Genomic DNA, 25,966 nt, shown 5'->3' with positions numbered 1-25,966 from the left:
TACAAGTCTGCATCAACATGTCATTAGAGAGAGCAGTAACAGCTCCAACTGCCACAGTGACTCAGCGTGTCTCAATGTAATGGATTACATATTCTCTTAACATAATGAGGAAATGTTAATTGATGTTTCTGGCAAGTCGCAAAAATGTTACTGTACTAGAGCTCTGATTAGGCGCAAAAAATCAGGCCAGACTCTACGTGAACGTGTACTGTACAGATACATATAGAGTGTGGCCTGACTATCCAATTCCGACCCAGCAGTTCTGGACCTAAGCCTGATTAAAAACCCAAATTTCTGATATATTTTTTTTATATGAAATCATAAATCATTTCCTCACGCTACTTCTCCCTCTTCTCTTCCTTCTGTTGTCTTAATACTCTCTCCTTTCATGCACGTCAGGTCAGGTAGAGCTGGCTGCACCCTTTACTGCATCTAGTGAGCAGGGCAGTGCATGGTGGTGTGGTGCGCAGATGATGATCACTGCTCCTCCACCACTCTTCCACTGCATGTTACGGGTATCTCTCCCGATACCAGGGAGGCACAAGCAAACACTGCTGACCAAGTCACCTTGTGAAGTGTGTACAGGGTGTGCAGATGAAAGGTGTTTGACTTCCTGCGTGCCACGAGGACCCGAAGCACCCCACCCATCCACCAGCAATAGTCCGCCAGGTGTGCGTCACCCTGCTGACTTCAATGATCTGATTTGTGCCACCCGGTGGACTTTTGCTCCAGGAGCCCCAGGAACACTGGAACACACTGGAAGACTATTCCCACACCTGATTCAAAGCAAAATTGAGTGTTACACCTGGTAACAGGTTGCTAAGACCCAGACATATTGAGAACATAACCGCAGTGTCCTCAGTGGACACAGTGGGACAATTTCAAGTGTACAGGTATGCCACAGGGCAGTGTTAGAGACACAATGAACAGGATAGATGTGGTTCATATCAAAAGGTGAGATGCCCAGTGAACAAGGCAGGGATTTAACCTTAAAATACTGATGAGTCAAAATAACATGCTGTGATACTTGAACTAGATCATTTACTTACAGTTTTTTTTTTTACAGTTTCTTCCCCCATAACACTAGAGAGGACTTTGCTTTTTCAACTGAAACATAAGGTGATCGTGTACAGCAAATACAGTGAAGCGATCATGTATATCTACTATTCATTTATGATGTGAATTCTATAGAACCTTTCTTTTTGTTTTGATGCTTCATATTGTCAGACTGTTCTCATGCACTCTTACATTTTCCCATGAAAAGTTATGCACCAAAATTCGTACACAGAACACGTAATGATGAGCCAGTAATTTGTGCCTAACCCATGTATTTTGAAAGGCTGCGATCATGTGAAAAATGCACAGACGAGAGTAATGAAGGAAGCTGCCCCGATGGTTGCAGTTAGGGGCTGGCGTGGTGGAAATGTCACAAAACACAGGACTTCCCCCAGGAGGCTGGTGTTGGGAACCGTGTGAGAAAGGAGCAAAGGAGTGAAACTTTGAGTTATTTTAAGGTAGATCCTCATCATGTTTCTTTTCCTAAATCTAGCCACGGTAACTTTACTTGCCTAAACCTAAATATGCCCAACCATGTTTCTTTTCCTAAACCTAACTGTACTTACCTAAACCTACCCTCTGTAACTTCAGGTATATTACTTAACTTTATACTGAGTACCACACATCATTCATAGGCCACTGATTCATCGAATATCATACAAACCATTGTATGAGCATATGCTTCTGTCTGTCTCTATGAACAAATTTTGTCAACACAGTAACTGTTGAGATGCAGTTAAGAAACTTTAAAGGTGTGTTGAGATCAAAATGAAGGCTGAGTTTCAACATGGGTGTGGTTCAAGCAAGGGTGCTGGATCACTGTGATTGGTGTGATCCCATTGCAAGATGCTCTCCAGTTATATTTGCCATCATTTTCTCAATTGCTAATTCTACTTGGAATGCGGGTTTGGTGGATATGTAAAAATGATTGTTCAATTAAAACATGAAGCATCCTATATTCTTTATGCACTTTATTAAGTTGTGGTGATACCAGTTCAATAATTGTCTTAACTAGTTCCTAACTTTTTGTAATTATGTATCACAAAAACAGTGAAGAACGGCTACTATTACTTATGATGTGTCCCATATAGAACCTTTCTCTTTATTTTGACGCTTCATATTGTATATAGTAGATGTGCATAATGTACTTCTGGTATTTATCTATGCAGCTGCTCTTGTACTTCCTTTTGTTGTTGTGACACATGTAAATGAAGTTCATCTTATCTAACCGTATTAACAACACAACATAGCCAGGATTTCATTTAAGTCTTCAGAGAAATAAGATTCAGGAGTTTAAATAAACCACCCCAGTATAATCATATGTTAGTAAATGCTGTTTAATTCTGTTGTTTACATGAAAATGTTAATACACCGTTTCGATCATGTGGAGGTTGCTGGCTGTCTGCCTACATGCATTAAATGAGTATTAGCTAAAGAACAAACAAACAAAAGATCAGCAAAGTGAACATAAGGCACTGGTCTGAACCTGATGACTCACACGCTGCTTTTGTGGAGAGAACACATTATAATCCTGAAGCAGGACAAATTCAGCTCTATGACACCAATACAAAGGGTCCATAATGATGCAACCTTACATATGCATTGTCTTAGAGAGAAACTTGTATTTTGTTTTCTGCCTGTAAGAATAAACAAATGAGGTATTTGCCAAAAACTAAGAATCTGAAAAGTTACACAGAGAAAGAGAAACACATCAGGAGGTGTTTGCCATGCTGCCTTCGCAATGATCACTGGAAGTGTCCCGCAGCTAAAAGCAGAGTCATATGACAATCTGTCCCACTTATGTCACAAAACCTTCACCTGTCATTTCACACTACACTCCCCCCTCATCTGTAAGTGCTGCTGTCATTTCCATTCGATTCAAGTTAAGGCAGAGGGAGACAGCAGAGTTTGTGAAAGAAAAAAACCCTCATATTAGAGTAAATAGACCATATGTAGAAGGAACCGGTCAGCTATAGACTTCTTCTATAAGTAAATGTTACAAGTGAATGAATGAGACATTTCTGGTGACATTTCTAAGTGACAAGAGGAGCAGCGAAGAACTGAGACAGGCACCAGTTGAGAGGATAAGTGACTGTATTACTGTGAAAGAGGCCGTCACATATCCTAACACGCTCAGCTGACTTTTCCCTGAATAAAAGTTAACAAAAGGAAGCCAGGAAGAGAGAGGGAGAAAGCAAAGTTAGTGCCTGTATGATTCACTTCAAAAAGTTCTGTACGCAATCGTTTGGAATATAGTCACAGTCTACCGGTCAGAGAACAACAAAACCCTTCTGCAGATAATTAGAACATACTGTATATTTTTCCAGCAAGTCTACATTCCTGACAGTACAAACGGCCGCAACAACTTTCAGGAGAATCTATTTTTAAAGAGCGTGTGGAGGAAGAGGAAGGAAAGTTAAAAATCTCAGGAAATGGAAATTCAAATTGCAGCCTCAGCGGATGCAGCGTATTTCTATCACATTTGGTATTAAATTTGGAATAATGATAATGGTGACAGGGGCCGACATGAACTCCGGACCTGGCGCAGGACTGCACTGCATTATTTATAGACCACACAGCTAACAGCCTCTGGACACGCAGAAAGACCTCCCGTCTTGGCACACACTGTCCTCTCCAGCAGGTTAAGTGTTGAGAGTCTAGGTTCCACACCAAGAATTATATTATTTATCAATAACTGCATAATTATATCAGCTGGTTAGTTTTGCCTACTGTTCGTGTCTCTATTGTAGGTTCTAAGAAAAGATGTTAATGAGTAAAAAGGAGTGCAATAAACGCAGATATTTGGAATTCTCTTCCTGCTTAAAGTTAAGCAAAGTTTAAAAATATCACCAAAACTTAAGGCTTACTTATTGGGAGTTTTCTCTCAGTTTGTCCAGGCTAAGCTGGATGAATTTGCAAATGAAGTCTGTACTTTCTGTTTTGTCCATCTGTCCACACTAACCTGAAGATGAAGCTTTGTGCTAGAACAAGTTCAAGAGCTGTGTGTCTCTCTAGTTAAAGGGATAGTGTTCAGATTTGTTGAAGTGGGGTTGTATGGCTTATCAACAGATAGTACATTACAACCATTAGATTTTAATGGGCACGCACCCAGTTTGGGGAAGCAGGCTGGAGTCCAACATTGAAGGTAAGCAATCTACTGCTGTGAAGGGGTTAGCAGCAAAATGTATTTTAGTCACTTTAAAAAAGTCCCACCTAAAAAATCAATATCAGTATAAGTGTACACTCTACTGGTGTATTTTCACTGCTTCACCTTAATGTCAGACAGTGATGTCCAATGGGAAAAAAATGAAGTCATTATATTGCTGTCTTCAAAGCCAGACTCCATTGAGAAAAAGTGATTTACCATTGCTGAGCACAGGAGCTGCTGGTCTACCGCTGCCTTGAGATGCATTAGACTCAATTTACAATTCAAAACAGAGTATTTCTTTTAAGAGTTGTGACATGCATGGAGGAGATAAATACAGTCACTTTTTACAGAAACTGAGTGAAATGACCACAGCCTCTGAACACCACAGTACACGATGGTGGCACGTCGTGTTAAAACTATGTGCCGATACCATGGAAACAGTGCCAATGAAAACTCAATTAGGATGCTTTGTCATGGTGGAAACATGAATTCTCTGGTTCTACTATGTCACGCAAGGGCAGTGGTTAAACTCCAAAGGTAAAATAAAGGTAGTATGAAGAGCAAGAAAGTTGGTGCAGAGAGGAACGTAGAGGTGATGGATGGGTCAAACAAACACAGGGCTGTCACCCAGCAAAGCACTGTTTGTGTCCTGTGTGGAACAAAAAGTCACTTTTGACTTATTTTAACTTCCTGTCCTTCACATCCTTTATGTAGGTACATCACATTATGTGATGTAACTATGTCAATTTATGTCGTACTTAGTCTCGTACGTAATAAATTTAGTTAATTTAAAGGAGCTATATGTAAGAAATCTAAAGCAAATAGTCATAAAATCCTCCTAATATGTCACAGAGACTAAGGAATAATGTTCATATAACATACTGATCTCACCGACAACAATAGTACGGCCAGAATATTCGCATTTAAAAAAACATTTTTACAGTCCGCAAATCATGTTTATGTTTTGAATTTGTGTTTTGGCCTGTTGCGCCACCCACCGCCATCTACCAGTCACGCAGTCAGTAGAGTCTCAGCATCAGTTACAGTTACGACTGAGCTACAGCAGCACGGCAAGCAGCATTAGCAGTGTCCCGGTACATAGTATTAGCAGTCTCCTCAGCTGTATCCCGGCAGCAGCGTTAGCAGCAGAGAAGCCGGACTTGCTCGAACGGTCCGCTGGAAAACCGAAGATCACAGACGCGGCGACACGGCCCTGCCACGACAGCCGTCCGTGGGCAAACAAATCAGTCTCCAGCGTGCTGCTGTCCAGCAACCTCGAATCTGTAGGGGAGGGGGGGCGGACGCGACTCGCGGCAGTATTTTGAATTTGAGTGTAGTAACCATTTTGGCCACATTCTTACATACAGCGCCTTTAACAGAAAAACAAGTACAGATGACTTTGCAATCATAACACATATTTGACCAACATCTCATCACATTACTAGTTTAACAGGTAATATTTATGATCAGATCACTATTTTATACTTGGTCAGTGACATAAATAGAAAAATATGTAGTAAATTGTCAGCTCAGCTGTATTGAATCACTGCAGGTGATCACAGTGAGAATAAGGAGACAGAATGGATGTTTACTGACCAGATATTGCCTGTGATGCAATTTTGTTGACCAAAATAGGACAAAGGAAGACATTTAGCTGCTTGCCTGTATTCAGGCATGTCAGTGTGGGTGAGTGTGTGTGTGTGCTTATGTGGAGATCAGTACGGATGAATGTCATTTCCACATGTACACTGTGCTTTAAAGATTAGCCAGCTTACTGTGGATGTAACAGCCTGGTCTCACCACTAGGTTGTCAAATAAGACACTTGGTCACGTGCCTCTGCATCTGATACTGACGCAGAAGGTTCCCTTTAGCATCTCTAGATGGACCAGGCTTTCAGCTAACTCCAATGTTAACCTAATACCTGATATCCAGTGCAACTGACATAGTGCAAAAAGTGAGAAAGTCTGCATAGGCAAAAGAATGAGGTGGTGGCTGGGTGAAACAAGCATAGGACTTTCACATAGGAAGCCAAGAGTTTGTGTCCTGTGTAAAACCAAAAGTCAACCTTGGAATATTTTAGCATAACATTACATAAATAACGTAAGGGCGTCACGTATGTCCGTCACGTTACATTAAGTCAAAACCATAACCCCGTGTGAAAAGTTCTTTTTTAAAGCCAAACCATGATGACAAAAACCATGACAAAGCGTCTGTATTTGACGACCTATGAATGAACAGGCTGGATGTACATAATACTTATGAGTCTTATTATTACTACTATCCCAGTACTAACAAGTAAATGATATGTTTATAAATAGTAATATAATCAATTTTCCTCATTATTGTATCATAAATATTAAATTGAATCTTACATATAAAAATACTATAATATACATCTGTTTGCATTATTATCAGGGCAATAACAAAGGCTGCTAGGGCATGAGATACAGGCGTTATTAAAGTACTAGAAAAATAGTAAAATGGTCTTTAGAAATTCAATAACCATATAATGTGACACCTCTGACTGTATGGGTGAAAACCCCTACAAATTTATTTTCCTTTGTCTAAAAGCATCTCATCATATCCATCTTGTCCTAATTATAATTTTGGAATTACATCCTATATTGAATAATAATTATGAACAACAGGTGAAATGTTTTTTCATGACTGACATGGTGATTCATGGTAAGATTTTAGATATGTTGCAGCTGTGGAACCAACCTTTGAATGCTGCAGCTGTTCAGAAGTTGTCTTTTGGTGAAATTAGAAAAATTGAAAGTTTTTTGTGTGATTCATGAGTTTGGAGTGATGAGTTGTCAGATATCTTTAAATTGAGTCACCTGTGATAACTGAAAGCTGAATGTATGGCCAGTCATGTTTCTTTGACTATAATAAATAACTACTACATATATTTTATATCACAAGTTGTGATGCTTGCTCATAAATGCGCTATAATATGACACAACCTACAGCAGTATATTACTCAATCCTTTGCCTGCCACTCAAACTCAACAGCCGCTCCTCTTTTATCCATTCACAGATTATACTGAAAGTATTTAACTCTCTGACTTTAATCTCCCAGATAAAATACATTTGTCATTCCCTCTGATCTCTGTTTAGTCACTCTTTAAAGAGTCCAGCTCCGAGCAAATTTTATTTTGTTAAATTAGCAAGAACCTCATAAATCACTGCAATGTTTCAAGATTACTATAAAATCCATTTTCAACCGAAACCAGGACACAAAATCAGTTAAAAACATTTCCAATTAATTAGCTAATGAAAAGTCCAAACCAAAGTTTCACATCTTTCTTTTCTTTCTCATTTGGCACTGAAAACAAAGAACAATTTTTAATGAAAGGAAAGGAGATACTGCTGTCCCACAATCCCTTCCTCCAGCGTTAAACAAATCATAATTCTACTGCTCGAATTGAATTTCTACCCATCCAGCAAATTGTAATAGCGATGAGCTGTGTTTGATGATAATGCATGTTTGGAGTAAAAGTGATACATCTATTCATTACACGCTCTCATACACAGACAGAGCTTGATGGAATTGTAGTGTTAGTGCTGCATGATTAAAAAAACTGAAGAAAAAATGGATCTCTATGTATTTGCAGAGGCAAAGCTGAAAAGATAAATATCATCATATTGACCTCTAGTGTTTGTTTCTGCGCTTGTATATCATCTTGTTATCACCTTTTATTCCATTTCATTTGAGTATGATGTGGCAGTATTTTTTAATATATTTCCCTGAGTGATATTTGCTTTAATATTACCTGGCTGCCCAACATCTAATAAAAAATTGGAATATTTGTGTCCCTGTGTATGCTTAGTATTAACATTGTTTTTTTTTTTTGTTTTTTTTTACAAATAAAGATGTGTGACACGAATCAGGAATATTTAAGCAATATCTCACGAGAGGGAGTGATGTTATACTGGTATATCGTCACGGCTGTGATTTGGTCATAGGCACGAGGCTGCAGGCCTTACAATCACAGCCGTGACGATATCACAGTACAACATCACGAGCTCGAGTGTGATATTGCTTTTATACAACAGTTCAACAGTTAAATAAGCAAGGCTGATTAAGAAATGTTGAAAAATGAGGACAAAATAGATAATTTAAGCATTTTATTTGTCTTCCGCCAACAAAAATAGTTCCCTCAGGACTCCGCTGTCACCGTTGCTATGTAACGCAGACATGGTGCGCCAGGCACTTACTCTTTATACACATTTATCTGCACGTTTCCATTAATTGTGCAGCCGGTGAAATAAGTCTCTGGTGACTGCATGGTGGACTGTCGCTTCACAGGCACAGCCGACTCTGCCTTCTGATCTGACAGTATGTTGCTTTTCTCCAAGTCATTGAGCTCCGCTGATGAAACACTGACAAACCTGGATGTGTGCTCAGATGGATTCAGCTTCTCCTCTCCCTCATCTTCCTCTGATGACCATTCATAGTTCAATTCAAAACTTATTTTAGGAAATAAATCCATATTTTTGGCTGTTTGACAGTGGATGAATTAATTAGCCTACAACGCAACTGCTGACCTAACTGAAACTAACCGTCAGTTTTGATTTGATTGCTGATTGCAATCAGCTGTGAGGCGGAGTGATACATACACAGTGAAATAACCGTGATGTTGTACTCCAATATCATCACGGTTTTACTGTCTCTCGACCAATCAGATTGCAGGGCCGGAACTAACTGTTAAAAAAAAAGTTATAAAAAGTCATACAGCACAGATGGGAGCAAAAAGCCAAATGTTTTCTTGCATATTTGAAACAAACTGCAGTACTCATGGCATTACAGCAATACTTAATTTTCCTTATTTATTTACTTATTTATTTATTTTAAGCTGTTACTCCTTGGCTAATCATTCCTTTAAAAGTCCAGTGTGTAGGATTCAGGGAGATATACTGGCAAAAATGGAATACTATATAAAAGCCATGTTTTCTCGTGTGTATAATCACATGAAAATAAGAATTCTTGTGTTTTTGTTTATTTTTGAACAAGCCAGTTATATCAACAAAAGAAGCAGGTCTTCTTCTACAAAGATCGCTATGCTGCACTACCATGTTTCTAAGGTGGCCCACAATAGGTAAACCTAACATTGGCTCTAGATAGGGCCGTTCACGTTGACAACCAGCCAAACAGCCAAACAACACACAATTTGTTACATGAAACTGCTTTATTGAATATTTTTACCGGTTTTAATCATCTTGTCCATTTGTTTTGGAGAGGAAGAGACCTCTGTGGGTAATTCGGCTCCTGGTAAAAACTTACTGAACAATGAACACTGAAGTAATCCTAACTAGGAGAAGTTTCAGCTGGTAGCAATCTGCTCTCCTCACTGCTATATGCCACTAAATCCTTCACACTGCTCCTTTAAAGCATTTTATTACTAATTTAGATGAGACTTTGGAGAAGTACTTCCCAATTTGAGGGTCCCAGGTGGTGTAGTATTGTGCCTTAGGGAAGGCAAATGTCATTCTGTCCATTGCCTTGATTTAGACTTAAATATCTCAACAATTTTAAAACGAAATGCCATAAAATTTGGTACAGACACTCAAGGTCTCAAGATGATGAATCTTAATGTCAAGCATACCAAAGTTTTCAGTTATCCACTGAAATATTTCAACATCTACTGGATGTATTAGCACTGAATCTGGTGCTGACACTCATGTTTTACAGATGATGTATTTTAATGACTGCTTGACTTTTTCTCCTGTGCCCCATGGGGTACATATTAGGGATTTATGTGAAAGTACCTCACAGAGCCACCTGCCACTAAGCCTCTTACTTTTGTTCTCTTTTTGATGTTCTGCAATAGTGGGCTTTGGTGTGTACACTGCATAGTTGAGGTTGTGCAACGGGCAAGGTTAGCTACTGTGGCTACTAGTGTTTAACTATAGACTGCTCATCCATGTCATATCCCTCTGAAAAGGAACAGTAAGTATCTGTAGACTGAGTTTATACTGCAGCTATTAAGTACTTCCTCCTCAGGCTTCAAAAGTGAGTGTAACAGGATTGTCTGGAGCTGGCAAGATGAACAATAATACATATCTGTGATTATATTAGTAGGCTATATAGAAAATTATATCAATTTTACTATACTTTATTCCAATCTAGTCTCTTTTTTCCTTTGTTCTTGTTGAATGCTGGAGAGTTTAACCTCTTTAGGCCTCTAAGAATCATTTAAACTATACTAGAGAAGATTAAAAAAATCCTCTCACAGCTTACCTGGGACGAGAGGTTGCAACTATACATTTCTTGGCATTCACTTTGTACACATAAAGGTCAGTGTAGTCATCATGAAGAGTACTACTCAGCTTGTGAAGAAAAGCTGTGTAACATCTTCTGTGGCTCTGGAGGAGCTTTGACAAGTCTGATAAAATAACCCTGATACTGTCATTAGTGTTGTTGCTGTATAAGCTTTAAGACTACACATTTTTAACAAAAAGATTATGTTCCAAACTGAGGGTATGAAGATAGTGACGGACAGGCCATACCTCATTGCCCTTTCAATCCTCACAATCCTCTCCTAACGACGTTCTACTGCCTGTCATGTCTCACCACATGTCTCTTCCCCTGTCTTAACCAATAGCTCTGTGGTTGTGCTGTATGGATGTCTTAAAAAAAACAGTGTCGTTGTTGCTAACTAATGTTAGCTTAAGTTTTTCTTTCCTAGGATGGAGATGGCATGACGTGCCCTCCTCTGCCTTATTCTGCCTCTGACTGGCTTACCCTGACATTCTTACCCTAAACCTAACCAATCTCACTCCTCTTGCCTGACCCTAACCAGCCCGACCAATGAAGGCAACGAGTACTAGTCAGTCAGAGGGAAAGTGGGACAGGCCATGCAGCTAGCTATCATTAGCTGAGATGTTACTGGGGATAAGGTGTGTTAAACTCATGGATGTATAAAGAGACCTAGACACAGCGTTGGAGGTGGGTCCCTATTCATTTCTATGAAAGTTGCTCGGTGGCTCATAAAACCAAAAAGTTTCACTTCTCATGTATAAAATTGCCCAGCTCTTTCACGTTGTTGGGCCCATAGGGTGAGGTATTACAAACTTTTGCAAGCCAAGTGGCTTACTTCCACTGGCCAAGCGACTAACTTCCAGTTTAGCCCTCTGATAACTTGAATGGGGATAAAATGATTGGCTGTAGGCTAGACTTGTTAGCAGACTGAATGGATCAAATCCTGATATTGACACAAATCATTTTGCGGGGGTTGTGATGTAAAAAAAAAAAAAAAAAAGTCACTGAATTACAGACACCTCTTTTACAATGTAAGTCTAAGGGGAAAAAGTCTTTTTGGGCACAATGGCATCATGTGATGACCCAGAAGTTGGAGTTTCGCTGTATGGTCACAACAAAAATTGGCTTTGAAGCCTGACACACTTCACTGGGGCCCTGGTTAAAACAAAGTCCACAGTGGCTAGTTAACATTAGCTGAAATGCTAGCTGAAATATGTTGGGGGAGGGCCTTGAGGAGTGTGAGGGTTCAGATGTGCGGCAGGGCCTCCGCTAAATATAATTGTGGAGATGGCCATGTGGGCATTTACCAGCCATGGATGCTCTAACAAACTGCATTTTGGGAAATGTAGGATCCAGTGTTTTTGGGGCTTGACCTGTACAAAGGACTACAAGTAAGGATTTCTTAGCCTCTGCTGCTTTGATTTCACCATTCCTTTTTTAATCTGTCCTTTGCGGGCCCCCACCCCCCAACTTTTTAAAAGTAAAAAATAAATCGCTTGAGTATCCCTGAAGTCATAAGCCAAAAAGGTTGCAAAGCACTATACTTAAGAGGATGGGCAGGTAGCCTGAGATATAAGTGAGAGCACATATTTTCCTCTCACCTGGTGATCTTTTAAATCCTGCTTACACACACTTCTCTTTCTTTCTTCTTCTCTCTGACACCCACACACAACACACACAAACACACACACACACACATACACACAAGTGCTGACCCCTCTCACCTGTAAATCTTGTATCTGGTAGAAAATCCCTGCTGGAACCTCTCCCTGAACTCGGTGTACTCTGGACATCTGTGGAAAGGTCCCTTCTCTGACAGCAGCCAGTCCAGCTGCCCTCCACTCTGCCTCGTGTTGAAGCCCCACGCCGTAGAGCTGGACGGGGATGAGGAGGAAGATGACGAGGATGAGGGGGACGACAGTGAACCATGGAGCACCTTCCCGCCATGCACCCCACCACCCAGTTGTTCAGCTCGGGTGGGCCACGGCAGCCATAGCAACGCCCAAGGCAACCATAGGAGCATCAAGCAGGACGCCGACCATCTAGCAAGGCAGGCGGAGCCATGGGAGCACCTCTCTTTTCTCATCGGCCAAGGAGTCGCCATGGTCCAGGTGGTGATGTACTAGGGCACCTAGGACCGGCATTTCTTCTGACAGTCACCTCCCACTGGCCTGAAAAACAAGACACAGAAACATTTATCTTAAAGTTTAAAGTGAGCAGTTCCTTATAATTAACAGTTTTGATGTCTTTGATGGACATTTCTGTCCACATGTTGTGATTACAGTCCAGAATTATGAAGGCAGCACAATGTCCCCCAAAGTGGTATTTATCAAGTTAACATCAATCATTGGAGAGTGATTGTTTTCATGTCAGCTCTGAATGTGCACATGAAAGGTATTCTCTCCGCATGTCAGAGACACATAATTATTTTTACTAGGAGCATTAATTAAATGCACAAATCAGACGGGCATTGCTTCCATTGCTTCAAAGAAATTACATTTTACTGATGAGGGCACTGCCTCTTATTCTTAGGCCCCATTTAGGCCTGTCATTTGAAGTGTCTCATATCTGGATAAAATCCAGACTGCCACATGTATGTATGGGTCTCTGTTCGCCAGATCACAAACCAGGCTACAAGTGAATCAGAGTCAGCACTACTTCAGTCCAGTGGGCAGTGGTAACACAGCTAAACCTGCTAACCAATCGGTACCTTGTAATCAAAGTATGATATTCAGTGGATTTCTTTGTTGTACTTCATCTTCATACTGCACTCACTGCCTAATCTTCTTCAATGATCTCCTAAATTTCCCACAATACCATTACACAACCTTCAGACAATGAGCATGACCTAAATCCACTAAGCTGTGACTGGACATCATGAGTAAAAGCACAATAACGATTGTTTCCACTGCCATGAGCTGTCTGTCAGTCATGAACTGTGGTCAGTCATTCATTAATATCTGCCAGGTGGATTGTCAGCAGTTGTGCAAACATGCGCTTGCATGCAAATTAGTTTTTCACATCACTGTAATCTTGTTATTAGAGTTATAAAGGTCAAATGAAACCTTGTGGTTTGGCAGTGCTATGGGATGACGTTCACCTTGATAACACAGGATGACTGAGCTGTTCAGTTACTCAGCTACTGCAGACAGAAAGGTGCACAATGGTTTCATGCTTAATAAAGAGGAGATGAATTACAGAAACTTATGACTGTGGTTTGTTTGAATTTTACATTAGGCAACATATGACATTGCAATCAAATTTGATATCAACCTAGATTTGCCAAAAAACTAGATTGTATATTCGTTTTGGCCAGCAAGGCGCAGCCATCTTACAACAAGCTAGCTGGTGATGTCACTGGAATGGTTTGTCTCTGTTGTCCGCTTGTTCTCCAGTAGGAGTAATGGAGCTAGGCTCGTTGAGCTTGGTACTGTAAAGCATGTTTTGTCCTTTGAAGACTCTGAGTTTTGTTTTGAGTAGAGTCATGTAGTTTCCGTCAAGTTGGACACACATTGGATCACTTGATGCAGAGTGGTAGAGCGCATATTTGGTACAAATAAGTGTTTTGTGTTGTTTTTCAACCTGACATTGGATGTAACAGTACTCAAGTTCAGGCGGCTCTTCACTTTCACAGCTGTGGTCCGACTCCATGAAAACAGATCTTACCACTGTATTTGGTCTTATTGGCTCAAAAATCACAGGTAATTGGCTTTTAACGTTGGCCGTGGTTCTTTATATCCTATCTAAACTCTAAACTTCCATTGTATTGACACTTATTTAGTTAAATTAAAAATTATTCAAACTAGTCTCAAGTGCAGTATTGTATAGAGCACTCATAGTAAACAAGCATTGCTATGACATCACCAACAAGCTTGCTGTAAGATGGGTGAACCCTGCTGGCGAAAATGTGAAATACAATCTAGTTTTCCCGCAAATCTAGGTTAATGTCCAGTTTGATTGCAGTGTTATATGCTGCCTAAGGTAAATATCAAATGAACCACAGTCATACTATTCAGTGTTTTATCTTCACTTTAAAAGGTGCTGTTTTTTTTTTTAAATATTCAAGAGTTTATCTTTGGATGCAAAATCCAGTTAATGAGGTACAAAATATTTAGGGATGCATAATTATTCTGGAATGTCATCAGTATTTGCAGATAAAGGCTTTAAAATGAATTATTGGCACTGGCCTGAAATGACAATTATGTTTAAATTATGAGACTTAAATGAGTCAAAGTTGGTCATGTTTGCCTTGGTTGTGGCTATTGTCAGGATTTACTCAAGGAGAGCATCATCTAAGCCTGTTAAAGTAGAAGGAATTTGACAGTTTTGTTTGAAAATGTTACATAAAAGTAAATATGACATGTCTGATATGTAACCAACTTGAAGTTGTTTTTCTTATTTTTCCGAGTGAAGCTGTACATTTTGAAAAGCACTGTATTTTATGACAGCATCTGCCAGTGGGCCATCACAATAAGAGTAGGCATAATAATAAGCGAATGCCACTGCAATTAGGTGGAAAAAAATAGATGCATATATCAGTATTGGCTGGCGGCCAGAATCATTTGCCACATAACGCCATATCAGATATGAGCAAAAATTCAGCATCATGCATCCCTAAAAGTTTAGAATTTATGGACTGGAAAATTACAAATTACAAACATTAAACCAAATATAACCAATAATTCTTAAAGATAATTTCACAGCTAAAAAGCCAGGTATTTCCCTGAGGAGTTGGTAGAGACCAAAAACAGAGAGTTCACTAGATGTTCAGAAAAAAACTCAGTGATTGTAGGTTTAAAAGTAGTGTTTTAGATTTTTTTTCTCTTCCAGTATCCAAAAGCAACTCAAATTGTCAAATTGTTTTAACCTTAGGCACAAAATCTGCAGTCTAGTTTTTCAGGTTTTTGGACTGGAAACTGTGTTCGTCCTACCTTTCAGTTTGTTTCTGTTCTTGTTCTCACAACTTGTGATGAGTCAGAAATGTACAATAGCTAATGTCCTACAGTGAGACTCGTGTCATCTTTAGTCTTGTTGTCAGTTATGTTATAGCAATATCATGTTGCTAAAAATAACTCGTGGAATTCGATAGTTTTCCTATGTCAGTGAACCCCCTGAAAAGACCAATACCAACAATGACCTACCCTCTAAACTAGACTGCAAAGACTCCAGAAAAGTGTTTATTGGTACATTTGTCAACCTGTTTCATGCTTGTCCGCTTTAAAGATGATTAAAAGTAAAGTAAAACCGTTTTTAGTGATTTTAGTTGAGGTCAAAATTGTAAAGACGTTATTAAAAGTTTTCTAATAATTAGAGGGTACTTGGAGGAGCACTTTCAACACACTGAGTGCACCACAGTGACAAGTGTGACTGCTTTCAGTTTCTTGATGCTTTGTGTTTGGACAGGCATGTCATCACCCGCCTCCATACTGATCCAAGGTGCTAGCAGCAAACACATCAGCACAAATCACACTACAGCTCAAGTGTGAATTCTCAGTGTCTAGTTTCACATTTCCAACTGCTTGGATTAAGTCAGCGCAGACAAACACACATTGCATTAACACTTTCCTTAAGGTGACACTTTACAAGACTTTACGGTGCCCTTCAGAAAAGTAGAGGCTTGCTCTTCATTTCACTGTTAATGACTAGCAGGATTGCTGGGTGGAGTCTTCAGGGACAAATCAGCATTTCAGAACGGATATGTAAAGTAGCGGAGAGGATGCTTTAAGTGGATTGGGAGCCCAAGTATTCCCTGTTTATCTTACAAACAAATTAGAGAATTAATTTCAGGTGGATAAATGCAGGCTCAGACATGAAAAAACAATACTCAGGGCACTGCATTTTTAATTTTCGCTCACTGCAGCGAGAGATTACTGCAGTTTGAAAAGGCAATTAGCAAAGTCATCTGTCAAACGAATGTATTTATGCAACTAAAAGCAGGATGAGAACTTGATAAATGGGATGGCATGCTGATGTTGTTCCTTGTACTGTAAGGCCCAGAGGTAAAAGTGGTGCAAATTAAATATGTGCCACCTGGTGGATATGTAGAGGGCAGAGTCAAATGTTTCATGTACAGAACAATCACGGTTAAAAAAAAAAAAAAACACTTTGTATGCCTTTTCAGCTACCCTGACCTGCTCCCAAAATCAACATTATGCTACTTTTGCTTTTGATTCTGAAACTCATTATAGTCATATTAAGCTAGTTGATTTGAGATTGACGATCAACATCAATCAATCAACATTTATTTCTATAGCCCTTTACAAAACCCAAAGGTACCCAAAGTGATTAACAACAGTGTCAAATAACATTGAAAAAAAAACAATGGAAAGTGCAACAGGGCTACAGGGTATCAAACGTCTTTCAACATAGATAAAATACATTAAAACAGAATATATAAACCTAAAAAAAAAGGATAGCCCTAGTCTAAATTAAAGGCCATTCTAAAAGAGTGACAGCCCATTTCAGTTTGTTACAAAAAGGTTGAAGCTCTTTTCCTACTCCAATTATTAGTTTCTCATAGCACTATGATAAAATATATTTGTCACTGTAACAATGGTTTTGATTTGGACCCAAGTGGCAGCCTGTTTCAGCCTGGGCTGAAACATGAAGCCATTGTGGGAGTGCCAACAACTGCAGTTCCTCTACTGGCCACTTGAGGCTGGCTCAAAAAGTGAGTCAACCCTCATACAGCCCATGTTAAAATGTCCAACTTTACAGCACAATAAACATGTTTAAATCCTGGAACAAAACAGCTAACTTCCCAGTTCATGACAACTGCATGGGGGTTGAATATTTATATAACGCCACCCATTTAAATTTTATTAAGGCTTACATTTATACATAATTAAGGGCATGACTGCTTTAAGTGAAAGGTTGTGCCAATAATGATTGCAATGTACCAATAATGTTCATGGGTTGTTGGTTGCCACCCCTCGCTCCTCCACAGCGCCAACCTCTCGCCCAAATGGCCACTTTTGGCGACAGCCAAAATCCCAAACTCGAGGCTTCAGAATGGGAATTCAATGTCTATCATTTTTTTACAGTCTATGTTGAAACAACTTTTTTTCTTCCTGCTTTATTAGTTTTTCTTCTGTTTGTATCAGCTCTGTGTTTCTTTGTCAGTCCAATTGGACAACACAGGCAACCTATCACAATTTGTTTTACTCTCTCCTGTATCATGGTCTAAAAAACAATGCTGCACACTGACTTACAAAAAAGAGTTGTTTCTTTCTCTCCTTTTGGAAGGCAGTGCAGCCCAACCAACCAGCAAGCCACAAAATAACATGTAATGTCAGTATTGCAAATCTTGACATGTGGTGTTTCACAAAACATTCTACATTTTCTCAGTGATGTAATTTCTTGTCAGGCAGTATGAATGTTTATGTAAAAATTGAATTAGACTTGATGTATTGTACCTATGAGGCTGACTGGAACAATAAATGAAGACTCTGCCAAACACAAAATAGCATTTAGGAAGCTTTCTGAAGAAAAAATGGATGTGAGATGAACAATAGATGAGAGGAAAAGAAAGAAAAAATGGGAAATTGAAGATACAAAAGCTAAAAGAAAGCATATGAAGGAAAAGTGACAATTGCTATAAGGAGGAGAGGAACAATAGGATTGAGCAATGGAAGGGAGTAAAAATCTATAGAAGTGGAAAATGAAAGGAGAAATGTTTGGAGCAAAGACCTTGAGTGCGTGCCTATACAGTGCATTCACTTATTTCAACTCTCCTCATTCTTTCTCTATCTCCTTTGTCCTTGACCCCTCCCTCCTCTCTACCCGATTTTTTCTTTTTCTCTTCCAGGTATGTCACCCTCTTGGCCATTCTGTTTCTGTCATCTTTTCCCACTCCATCTCACCTTTTGTGTCTTGCCTCTTCTCATACATTCCATTCTGCTTCTTCATTCTCTAACCCAACCCCCCCTTTTAGAAACCTCTATCATTCAATCACAACAATTTTTTCTTTGCAAATTAACTCTAACTTGAAATTGGAAACGCTGCTTTTCTTCCCTCCTTTAATGAATATACAGCATATATGCGAGGCAGCTCACACACGTTGGAGTGGGAAAACCATTGCAAGAATTGTTCTCTGAATCAATATCACATTCGAGAAGCTGTGAGATTTGCCTTTCAAATGATGTTCTGTAACTTCTTAAAACGCCACCTCTCACAGAAATAAGCGCTCCCCATAACTGCCAGGCCTCCTTCTCCTCCGAGACTCCCCCGCTAATTATAAAATGCATAAAACATGCTGCGAATGCCAGCGAGACAATAGGGGGAAATTGTGAATTTTTAGCCCTGACATTTAATGTTCGCCTTGCATTATTCACACACCCTGTGTGTATTTACCCTTCCAACTTGGGGGAGCAGGAGGTAAGGTAGAGAGGCACGAACATCTCAAATCCATATTGGAGATGGTGGGGGAGGGGGGGGTGAGGGCATCCAGGTGGAATGGGAAAATCGACCACGTGTCGCCCTTAAATAACATCTCAGGGACGACAGTGGAGTCAAGGGAGAGCCGCGGCTTATGTTTATTGGATTTCTTCCATCATTGTGCGTGGCTTCGCCAGCAAGGAGTAAGTTGTTGTATCATGTTTGTACAAAAAGGAAGAAGGGAGGAAATGAGAAACATGGGGAAAGCAGATTGAGAGCATGTTATGCTGGAAAACGTCTCTTGAAGGAATGCAGCTGAGTCTTTCCCACCAGAACATGCTCCTTAAACTTCCCACCCGGCCACTGAGTGACCGAGCCAAAGGCTGAGGTGAAAGCATTTCGGCCTCCTGACTCGTTCAAGTAAATCCTGTTCCAGTTCGTAAGGCAGAAAATAATGTGGGGAAGCTGGTGTCCTAGCTTTTTTTCTTCTCTGAGTCAGACAAAATTACAACCTCCATTTTTCTCTGCAGCAGAGAACATGAACCTGCAGCAGAATTCATCAGCTCAAAATCCAAGAAGTGCAATTACAGCAGCTGGAAATCCTTATTAGATCTGACACGCATATGTGTGTCCGTTTGTAGCCACGGACATGTGTATCTGCGCGGATTCAGAGTGTGTGTGCATATGCTGCCGAGCACCTGGCTGGGCCCTTGGCAAACATTAGACCAGGGGGAGGTCCATCAGCATTAGAGGCCAGCTGTATTCCTCAACCCCAGCAGCTCACTACTCACCTCTCAGCGTTTATGCGAGTCAGCAGCAATAGCCAGCCAGCTGCACACCTGCTACCCCCCTGTAATTCAGGATCACCGCACACTGAGACCGAGGAGGGGGGGGGGGGTGGAACGAGATGGAAAACAGAGAGTGACAGAGAGAAGAAGTGAAGGCTGGACGAAAGCTAGCGGAGGAGGATTGATGCTAACGTAACGGGATGACAGTCAAAGAGAGACAAACAGGGAGGTTAAGAAAGAGCGACAGAAGGAGAGACAGATGAATCCAGAGGCAGAGATGAAACAAAGAGTGATAGAATGGCAGAGGCAGAGAGGAGCTCGCATCTACATCTTGACGTGAGCTCCATCTGTGGGGTGAAGAGCTAATGCTGGCTGGAGGGCTCACAGTGGAGGCCACATTTCACTGCTTGAACCTTGGGAAGACCTATGTAGCGTGAGCCAGTATATTTTTCTAATCAACAACTTTTTTATTAATTTTTCCTGCAAAAGTAACAGTCAATTGAACATCTTTACACTTTGGATTTAATTTAAGAAATTGTGAATTCACTTTTTAAAAAGTGTCTCATAAATAAAATGCTAAATCAAGTCATCAAAAAAAAAATTAAACTGATAGATTAATTTCAGTTGCAGCCCTACTTAAAGTTAACAATATACAATAACCTGAGACCTGAGATTGTCTGCACACAGTTTTCAACACAGATGGTAGCTGAGCTGGCGTCTAGCAGCTAACAGTGCTATCAGATTGAACAGTGCTGACACTGACAACATTGAGGACAGAGCTATGGGTGTTGGGGGAAACTGGAGGTTGGTCATTACGCTTTTGCGAAAACACTGTCACATTTATCAGTCATAACCGCCGGAAACTGCTGTGTGAGCGCAGTGGGGAGCAGCAGTGATTAGCTCACCAGTGGACACACACACAGGAGCCCTTTTTACAGATATCACACTATAGGTGCATTCTTACACAGAACCAAACAGCGGCGGCATCATGCTGCTCCAGTGTGTGATTTTAGACAGCATGCCAGCTTTGCAGAAGCAAAAGAGGCGTGACGGGGGGAAACACGTAACACAGCAGAGATGGCCTCTAGTGTAAAATATAACAGACACATCGGCAGCCGTTTATAACTACTAACAATCGCATAACATGGCAAATGCAATCATTTACCCTCTCTGTTGGCAGCTGATCTTGTCCTCTGCTCGGAGGGTAAGGTGCTCCCCAACCTCTTTTGCAGACATAAGTCTTACACAGACAGGTAAGGCGTATAATGGCGTACAAGTTCCGCCTTGAAGAGGCAGCGTAAATGCTGCTAGGTACTCACATGCGTCAACATGCACGCATGGCAGCACCATCTACCACAATAACAAACAGAGAACCTCAGATTACAAAAAACATAGAGGGAGCGTGACTTCATTCTCTTCTTGGGACGCCATTACTCCACTATATCTTTACATAGCAAATACTTGATGAATAAAAGGTAGATTTACAGAGGCTTTTATATGTAAAAAATGTATTTATTACTATCCCTGATAGGAAGGCCTGAATGGTCACCAAATGTGAGCAACCCAGAGGGGAGGTTGGTTGATGCATGTTGAGCTGTTCAGATAGACCACATAGACCTTTGTGTCTTTGTGCACATGTGGCTCTTTCAATAGGTATGAATATATTCTCGCTAACGTCCAACAGCTTTGCCACGTCTTTGCTCTCAGCTGCAGTGTACAGTATTTACAGCTTTCACATATAGCCCCGTTATCATCTTTGCAGCAAGTGATATTTGCCAAGTGATTCTGCCAAGCTTGTTTAAGAAATTCCAATTGTGAAATGCCAATATGACATTCAATAAGTCATCCACTGAATGAATAGAATAATACAAGACTTAGGCTGTGATATGTTTGTTCAAACAAGTCTCATAATTATAAATAGTGAAAGCAGTAACATGATCTGTCAGTGTGGGGAGATCCTCTCACTGTAAATGTTCTGAAATAAATTTGACAAGTTTGGATGGAACCCAAAATCCATCCAAGTCTTCCTACTCACTGCAGGCAAACACACTCGGCCTGATGTAATGACACTCAGCGGCTCCTCACAGACATCTGCAATCTGTCTGCATCACATTAAGCCACTTCAACTGATCCCCGTCTTTAATTGGCTCAGGAGCCAGTGAAGGGAAGCTAAAACTGGTATGATTTGGTCAAATTTTCTAGTTTTCATCAAGAATCTTAACTAAAACTAGAAAATTTGTCCATATTGCATAGTTTTTTTTAGCTTTCTCTCAGTGGCTCCTGTGTCAGATCAGACTTTAAAGTGCTTCTGATGACTTACAAAACTGTCTCATCTGATCTTCCCAAAATGTTATACTCCAGTCAGGACTCTTGGCTCTCAGAATAAAGAGCTCCTGTTTGTCCCCAGCAATCACAGGGCCTTTTCCTATCGTGCCCCCCTTTCTCTGGAATAATCTTCCAGTGGACATTAGACAGTCCGACTCTGTTGAGGGCAGGCCTTCAAATCAAAACTCAGCTTTTTGCCTCAACTTTCTAGTAGTTGCTCATTCTTTTATTATCCAGCTGTCGGGTCGATCTCAGTCTCAATGTATAATTTAAGACGAGTAGTCCTGCCAACGAGAATAATATTAACTTCAAGCAACTGCTTCTCAATCACCCTCTGTTGTTTGTGTCCCACAAGCACTGCTGTGTGCCTCTTTCTCTCTGTCTTTTAACTCAGCCTTCTCTGTGCTGGACCATCAGCCACTCTGGGACGCTCTCTCCGTCACTGCTGGCTGTCAGTGTCTCATTCCCCATGTTGGATCTGGATCTCTGTCCTCCAACAGATTCAGCCTCTCCTCTTGTCTCCCTCTCTTCCTCTGTGTATTTGTTTCATTCTCCTGTCTGTGTGAATAAGGTGCTTTAGTTTTGCTTCTTGTGTGTGTGTGTGTGTGTGTGTGTGTGTGTGTGTGTGTGTGTGTGTGTGTGTGTGTGTGTTGCCTGTCCTCTTTCCAGGTTACATGGTTCACACAAGCACATGGTCCTGGATCCATCAATGTCATATATGTTCACATTCTATGTATTATTTTGTCATATGTATTGTATTTATTGTAATTTTATTATGTTGGTCTTACAACATGTATTGCACGTCCGTCTGTCCTGGGAGACATATCACTCCTCAGCTGCTTCTGAGGTGTCCTCCAATTTTTACCCCTTGAAGTATTTCACTGCTGGAAAGATGGTATTTTCATAAAACCGGGCTGTCTATGTAGTAGAAAGATGGACATACTTTTGAAATTGGTGCTACATGACCAGAGAAAAAAAAAGAGTAAAAGGGCTGTGATATTTGCTTTTGCTCAAGAGGCAGAAAACGTACAACTACCAGACTACAGTGTGCTGCACCAGGCCAACGAATGCTCCTGCTGGTGGTGCCGTTTTTCCACAGTCAACAATATGGCGACCTGCTGATAGCAAATGATCTTGTATTACAGTTCAACAGTAAGCTAAAATATGTTTTTGAAAACTCTTTAGGTGAGAAATAGGCAATGCAGTTGCAGAATCTTGGTTCATATTTGATCAGCGCTGCTTAGTTTTACTGTTTGATCTCAGTTTGGTCTGACTGTAAGAGAGGGAGGCGGGTTTCTCTCTTGATCCGCTTCTATACTCCATGTGTCCATGGTGACAGGCATACGAACATGCAGAAGTACCACCTGTAGTTTGAGTGGAAATCTGCCAGATGAGCAGGGAGATCCGGCCACTGGTAAGATAGGTTTACCATGTTATTTACACATAGTACACAATTTGTTACCAATACCAAGCTGGTTGAAAATTGGCAAATCCCTTTAAAGTGTTTTTTGGGGGAGTTTTTCCTTCTCCAAAGCGAGGGTCTGAGGACAGAGGGTGTCGTATGCTGTACAGATTGTAAAGCCCCCTGAGGCAATTTTGTGATTTGTGAAAATAAAACTGATTTGACTTTAATTCCAGTATGTTTTTTTTTCTTCTGAGGCAGGCAAAGACTTGTCAAAGCGGCTTGTTGACAAACCCCCAAAACAGGAGGAAAACTCCATGATTAAAGCATGAAAAGGTTGATCGCCGTGCTCAAGTGAACTCCTACATGTAGCTGTCAATATTTTATGAGGCCCTCTCAAAACCAGCAGAGATCATTAGGAAGCAACGACTCCACCCACTTGAGCCTCAAAAACGTGTTCACAATCCAGGGGAAGAAGAAAGATTAGGGATAAAGAAAGTGCATTGAAATTAAAGAGTGTGACTGGAATAATCAGTGTAGGACAAAAGAAAGGGGGCACATAAGGGCATCTGATAAAAAAAAAAGGAAAAAAGGAAATGAGAGACGTGTAATTGGCTTTTTCTCAGATTGCAGCACTTCAGGCTGAATCTGTTTTTGAACAAGCAGGTAGTAGGAAACCCACCCATCTCAAAAACACACACATGCAGAAATGCATACACATACACACACGTGCAAGCATGACTGAATTGTGAAGCAGCAGAGCCAGCAATAATGTCAGCATAATGCAGATAATGTCGGGAGGAACACTGGGCTATGGTTGGGAACTGGAACCCACGACTAATTATGTGCTGTGCTGGCTCTGTGTGTGTGTGTGACTAATTATGTGCTGTGCTGGCTCTGTGTGTGTGTGTGTGTGTGTGTGTGTGTGTGTTCACGTTTCTGTGCAGCACATGTTAGATCCATGTGTGTTACTGTCTTATCAGTGTGTTCTCTGGTCAATCTCCAGCTAGACAAACAAGCAGCCATATGGTCAATTAAGGCCCATCAATACCTCTGTTAACATCCTCACCAGCTGATGATTAAGAAAACCACAGCCTGTCAGCAGCACGATCTGCTAAAAGTCATATTATCCCTCCTCACGTATCCCACCCACTGATCAGTGTTAGAAAGTGCTAATATGCTGTTCTCCAAGACCTTGCTGAGCTTGAGTGTCATAACATATTATAAGTCCTTGTTCGTGCATCATTGGGATATTGCAATCATGTCAGTACGGTTTCAAAATTAGCTGGTGAAAAAAAACAGATGTTCTGTTAGAATAAGTTGACCAGGAGAAATGACATAATAATAGAAATGCACAATAATATTGACATGCCATTGGTATTGGCTGATACTGGCTTTAAAAGGAACTATTGGAATCGCCAACATGCTTTTTCTTATTTTGCAAAATGAATGAATATTGAAAAGCATTGTATTTCATGTCTCCATCTGCTGGTGGGCATAGTGTGATGTTAATTCCAGAGACTTGATGACCACTAAAATTAGGTGGTGGAAAAAAATGATGTATGGATATCGGTATCAGTTATCAGCCAAATAAGTTGTTATATATTGGCATATCGGATATCGGAAAAAAATTCAATAATTATTTTTGGTTTTGGCCTCAGTAAGTTCTCGAGCCCATTTGTTCTTAACCCAGTTCCAGAGCTGCCTGGACTAGTCTTGACCAACTTTATTAGTTTTGACTACAAACTAATGGTAGCAGCATTTCACCGCCAACCAACTACAAACTAACAGCAACAATAGGACATTTGACAACATTTGACCAAACTGCTGAAACTGCTGAGAACCGGTCAAAATAACACAGCTATCTTAAAATTCATCATGAGTGCTGCTGAAATCTATATACCGTTTGGTTATTTATAGCACCACGCTGTCGGAGCGCAGAAAGTCAGGTGCACTGAAACTGAAACTAAACTGTTCATTTTACTGGGTCTAAACTACATCAAACTTGGTTCTGCAGCAGCTGGTCCTCTCCATAGATCTGATTTGAACAGCTCTGAACGTTAGCCATCCCCTGACTCAGGAAGTGCTGCCAAATAAAGAAAGAACTTGGGGAGATCTCCACCTGTGCTGTGGTCAGGGACCCCCAAAAACTTCAGAATTTAGACAGAAAACACAGAATGATACCAAGGGACGCACAATCATTATTAGTACAATTAGATCCACTAATAAAATGCCAATCACAGAAGACAAAGACATTAAGGGTCCTTGGAGCATCTGGGCATCCTTGACCAGCCACTCAACACACTTTTTCAGCTACTAAAGACACCATACAATGGGCTCTAGTTTCGCAGACCGGGCAAGGCGGGGGCGCAGCGCACCTGCGCTTCGCCAACTGGGTGTGGCCAGGCGGATTTTGCAAGTTTGGCACACCGTGCACCTGGCGCAGCTACTCCTCTTTCCCACCTCTGTCCCTTCTACCTGCGCAAGTCGGAAAGAGGGAGGAGAGAAGGCGTGGAGTGGGTTTTACACACATCACACCAATCAAATGAGCCCCTCTCCTCGCCCTTAAATGCGCCGCGCAAAGGCGTAATGAGAGTTTACTCAA

General features: G+C 40.7%; 1 protein-coding gene across 3 annotated transcripts in view; it reads right to left on the bottom strand.

Annotated features, from left to right (window-relative positions):
• Positions 1-25,966, bottom strand: part of brinp2 (bone morphogenetic protein/retinoic acid inducible neural-specific 2) — a 347,460-nt gene that overhangs the window by 194,777 nt on the left and 126,717 nt on the right. For all 3 annotated transcript variants that reach the window (XM_050033564.1, XM_050033563.1, XM_050033565.1), the window contains one exon: positions 12,195-12,641. In XM_050033564.1, the coding sequence (XP_049889521.1) occupies positions 12,195-12,574 (380 nt within the window). In that variant the 5' untranslated portion in view covers positions 12,575-12,641. The remainder of the gene's footprint in view (positions 1-12,194; positions 12,642-25,966) is intronic.

The sequence above is a fragment of the Epinephelus moara genome, chromosome 21 (genome assembly GCF_006386435.1).
Source record: "Epinephelus moara isolate mb chromosome 21, YSFRI_EMoa_1.0, whole genome shotgun sequence".
Classification (NCBI taxonomy): Eukaryota; Metazoa; Chordata; class Actinopteri; order Perciformes; family Serranidae; genus Epinephelus; species Epinephelus moara.
This window is presented reverse-complemented; position numbering and strand designations above follow the sequence as displayed.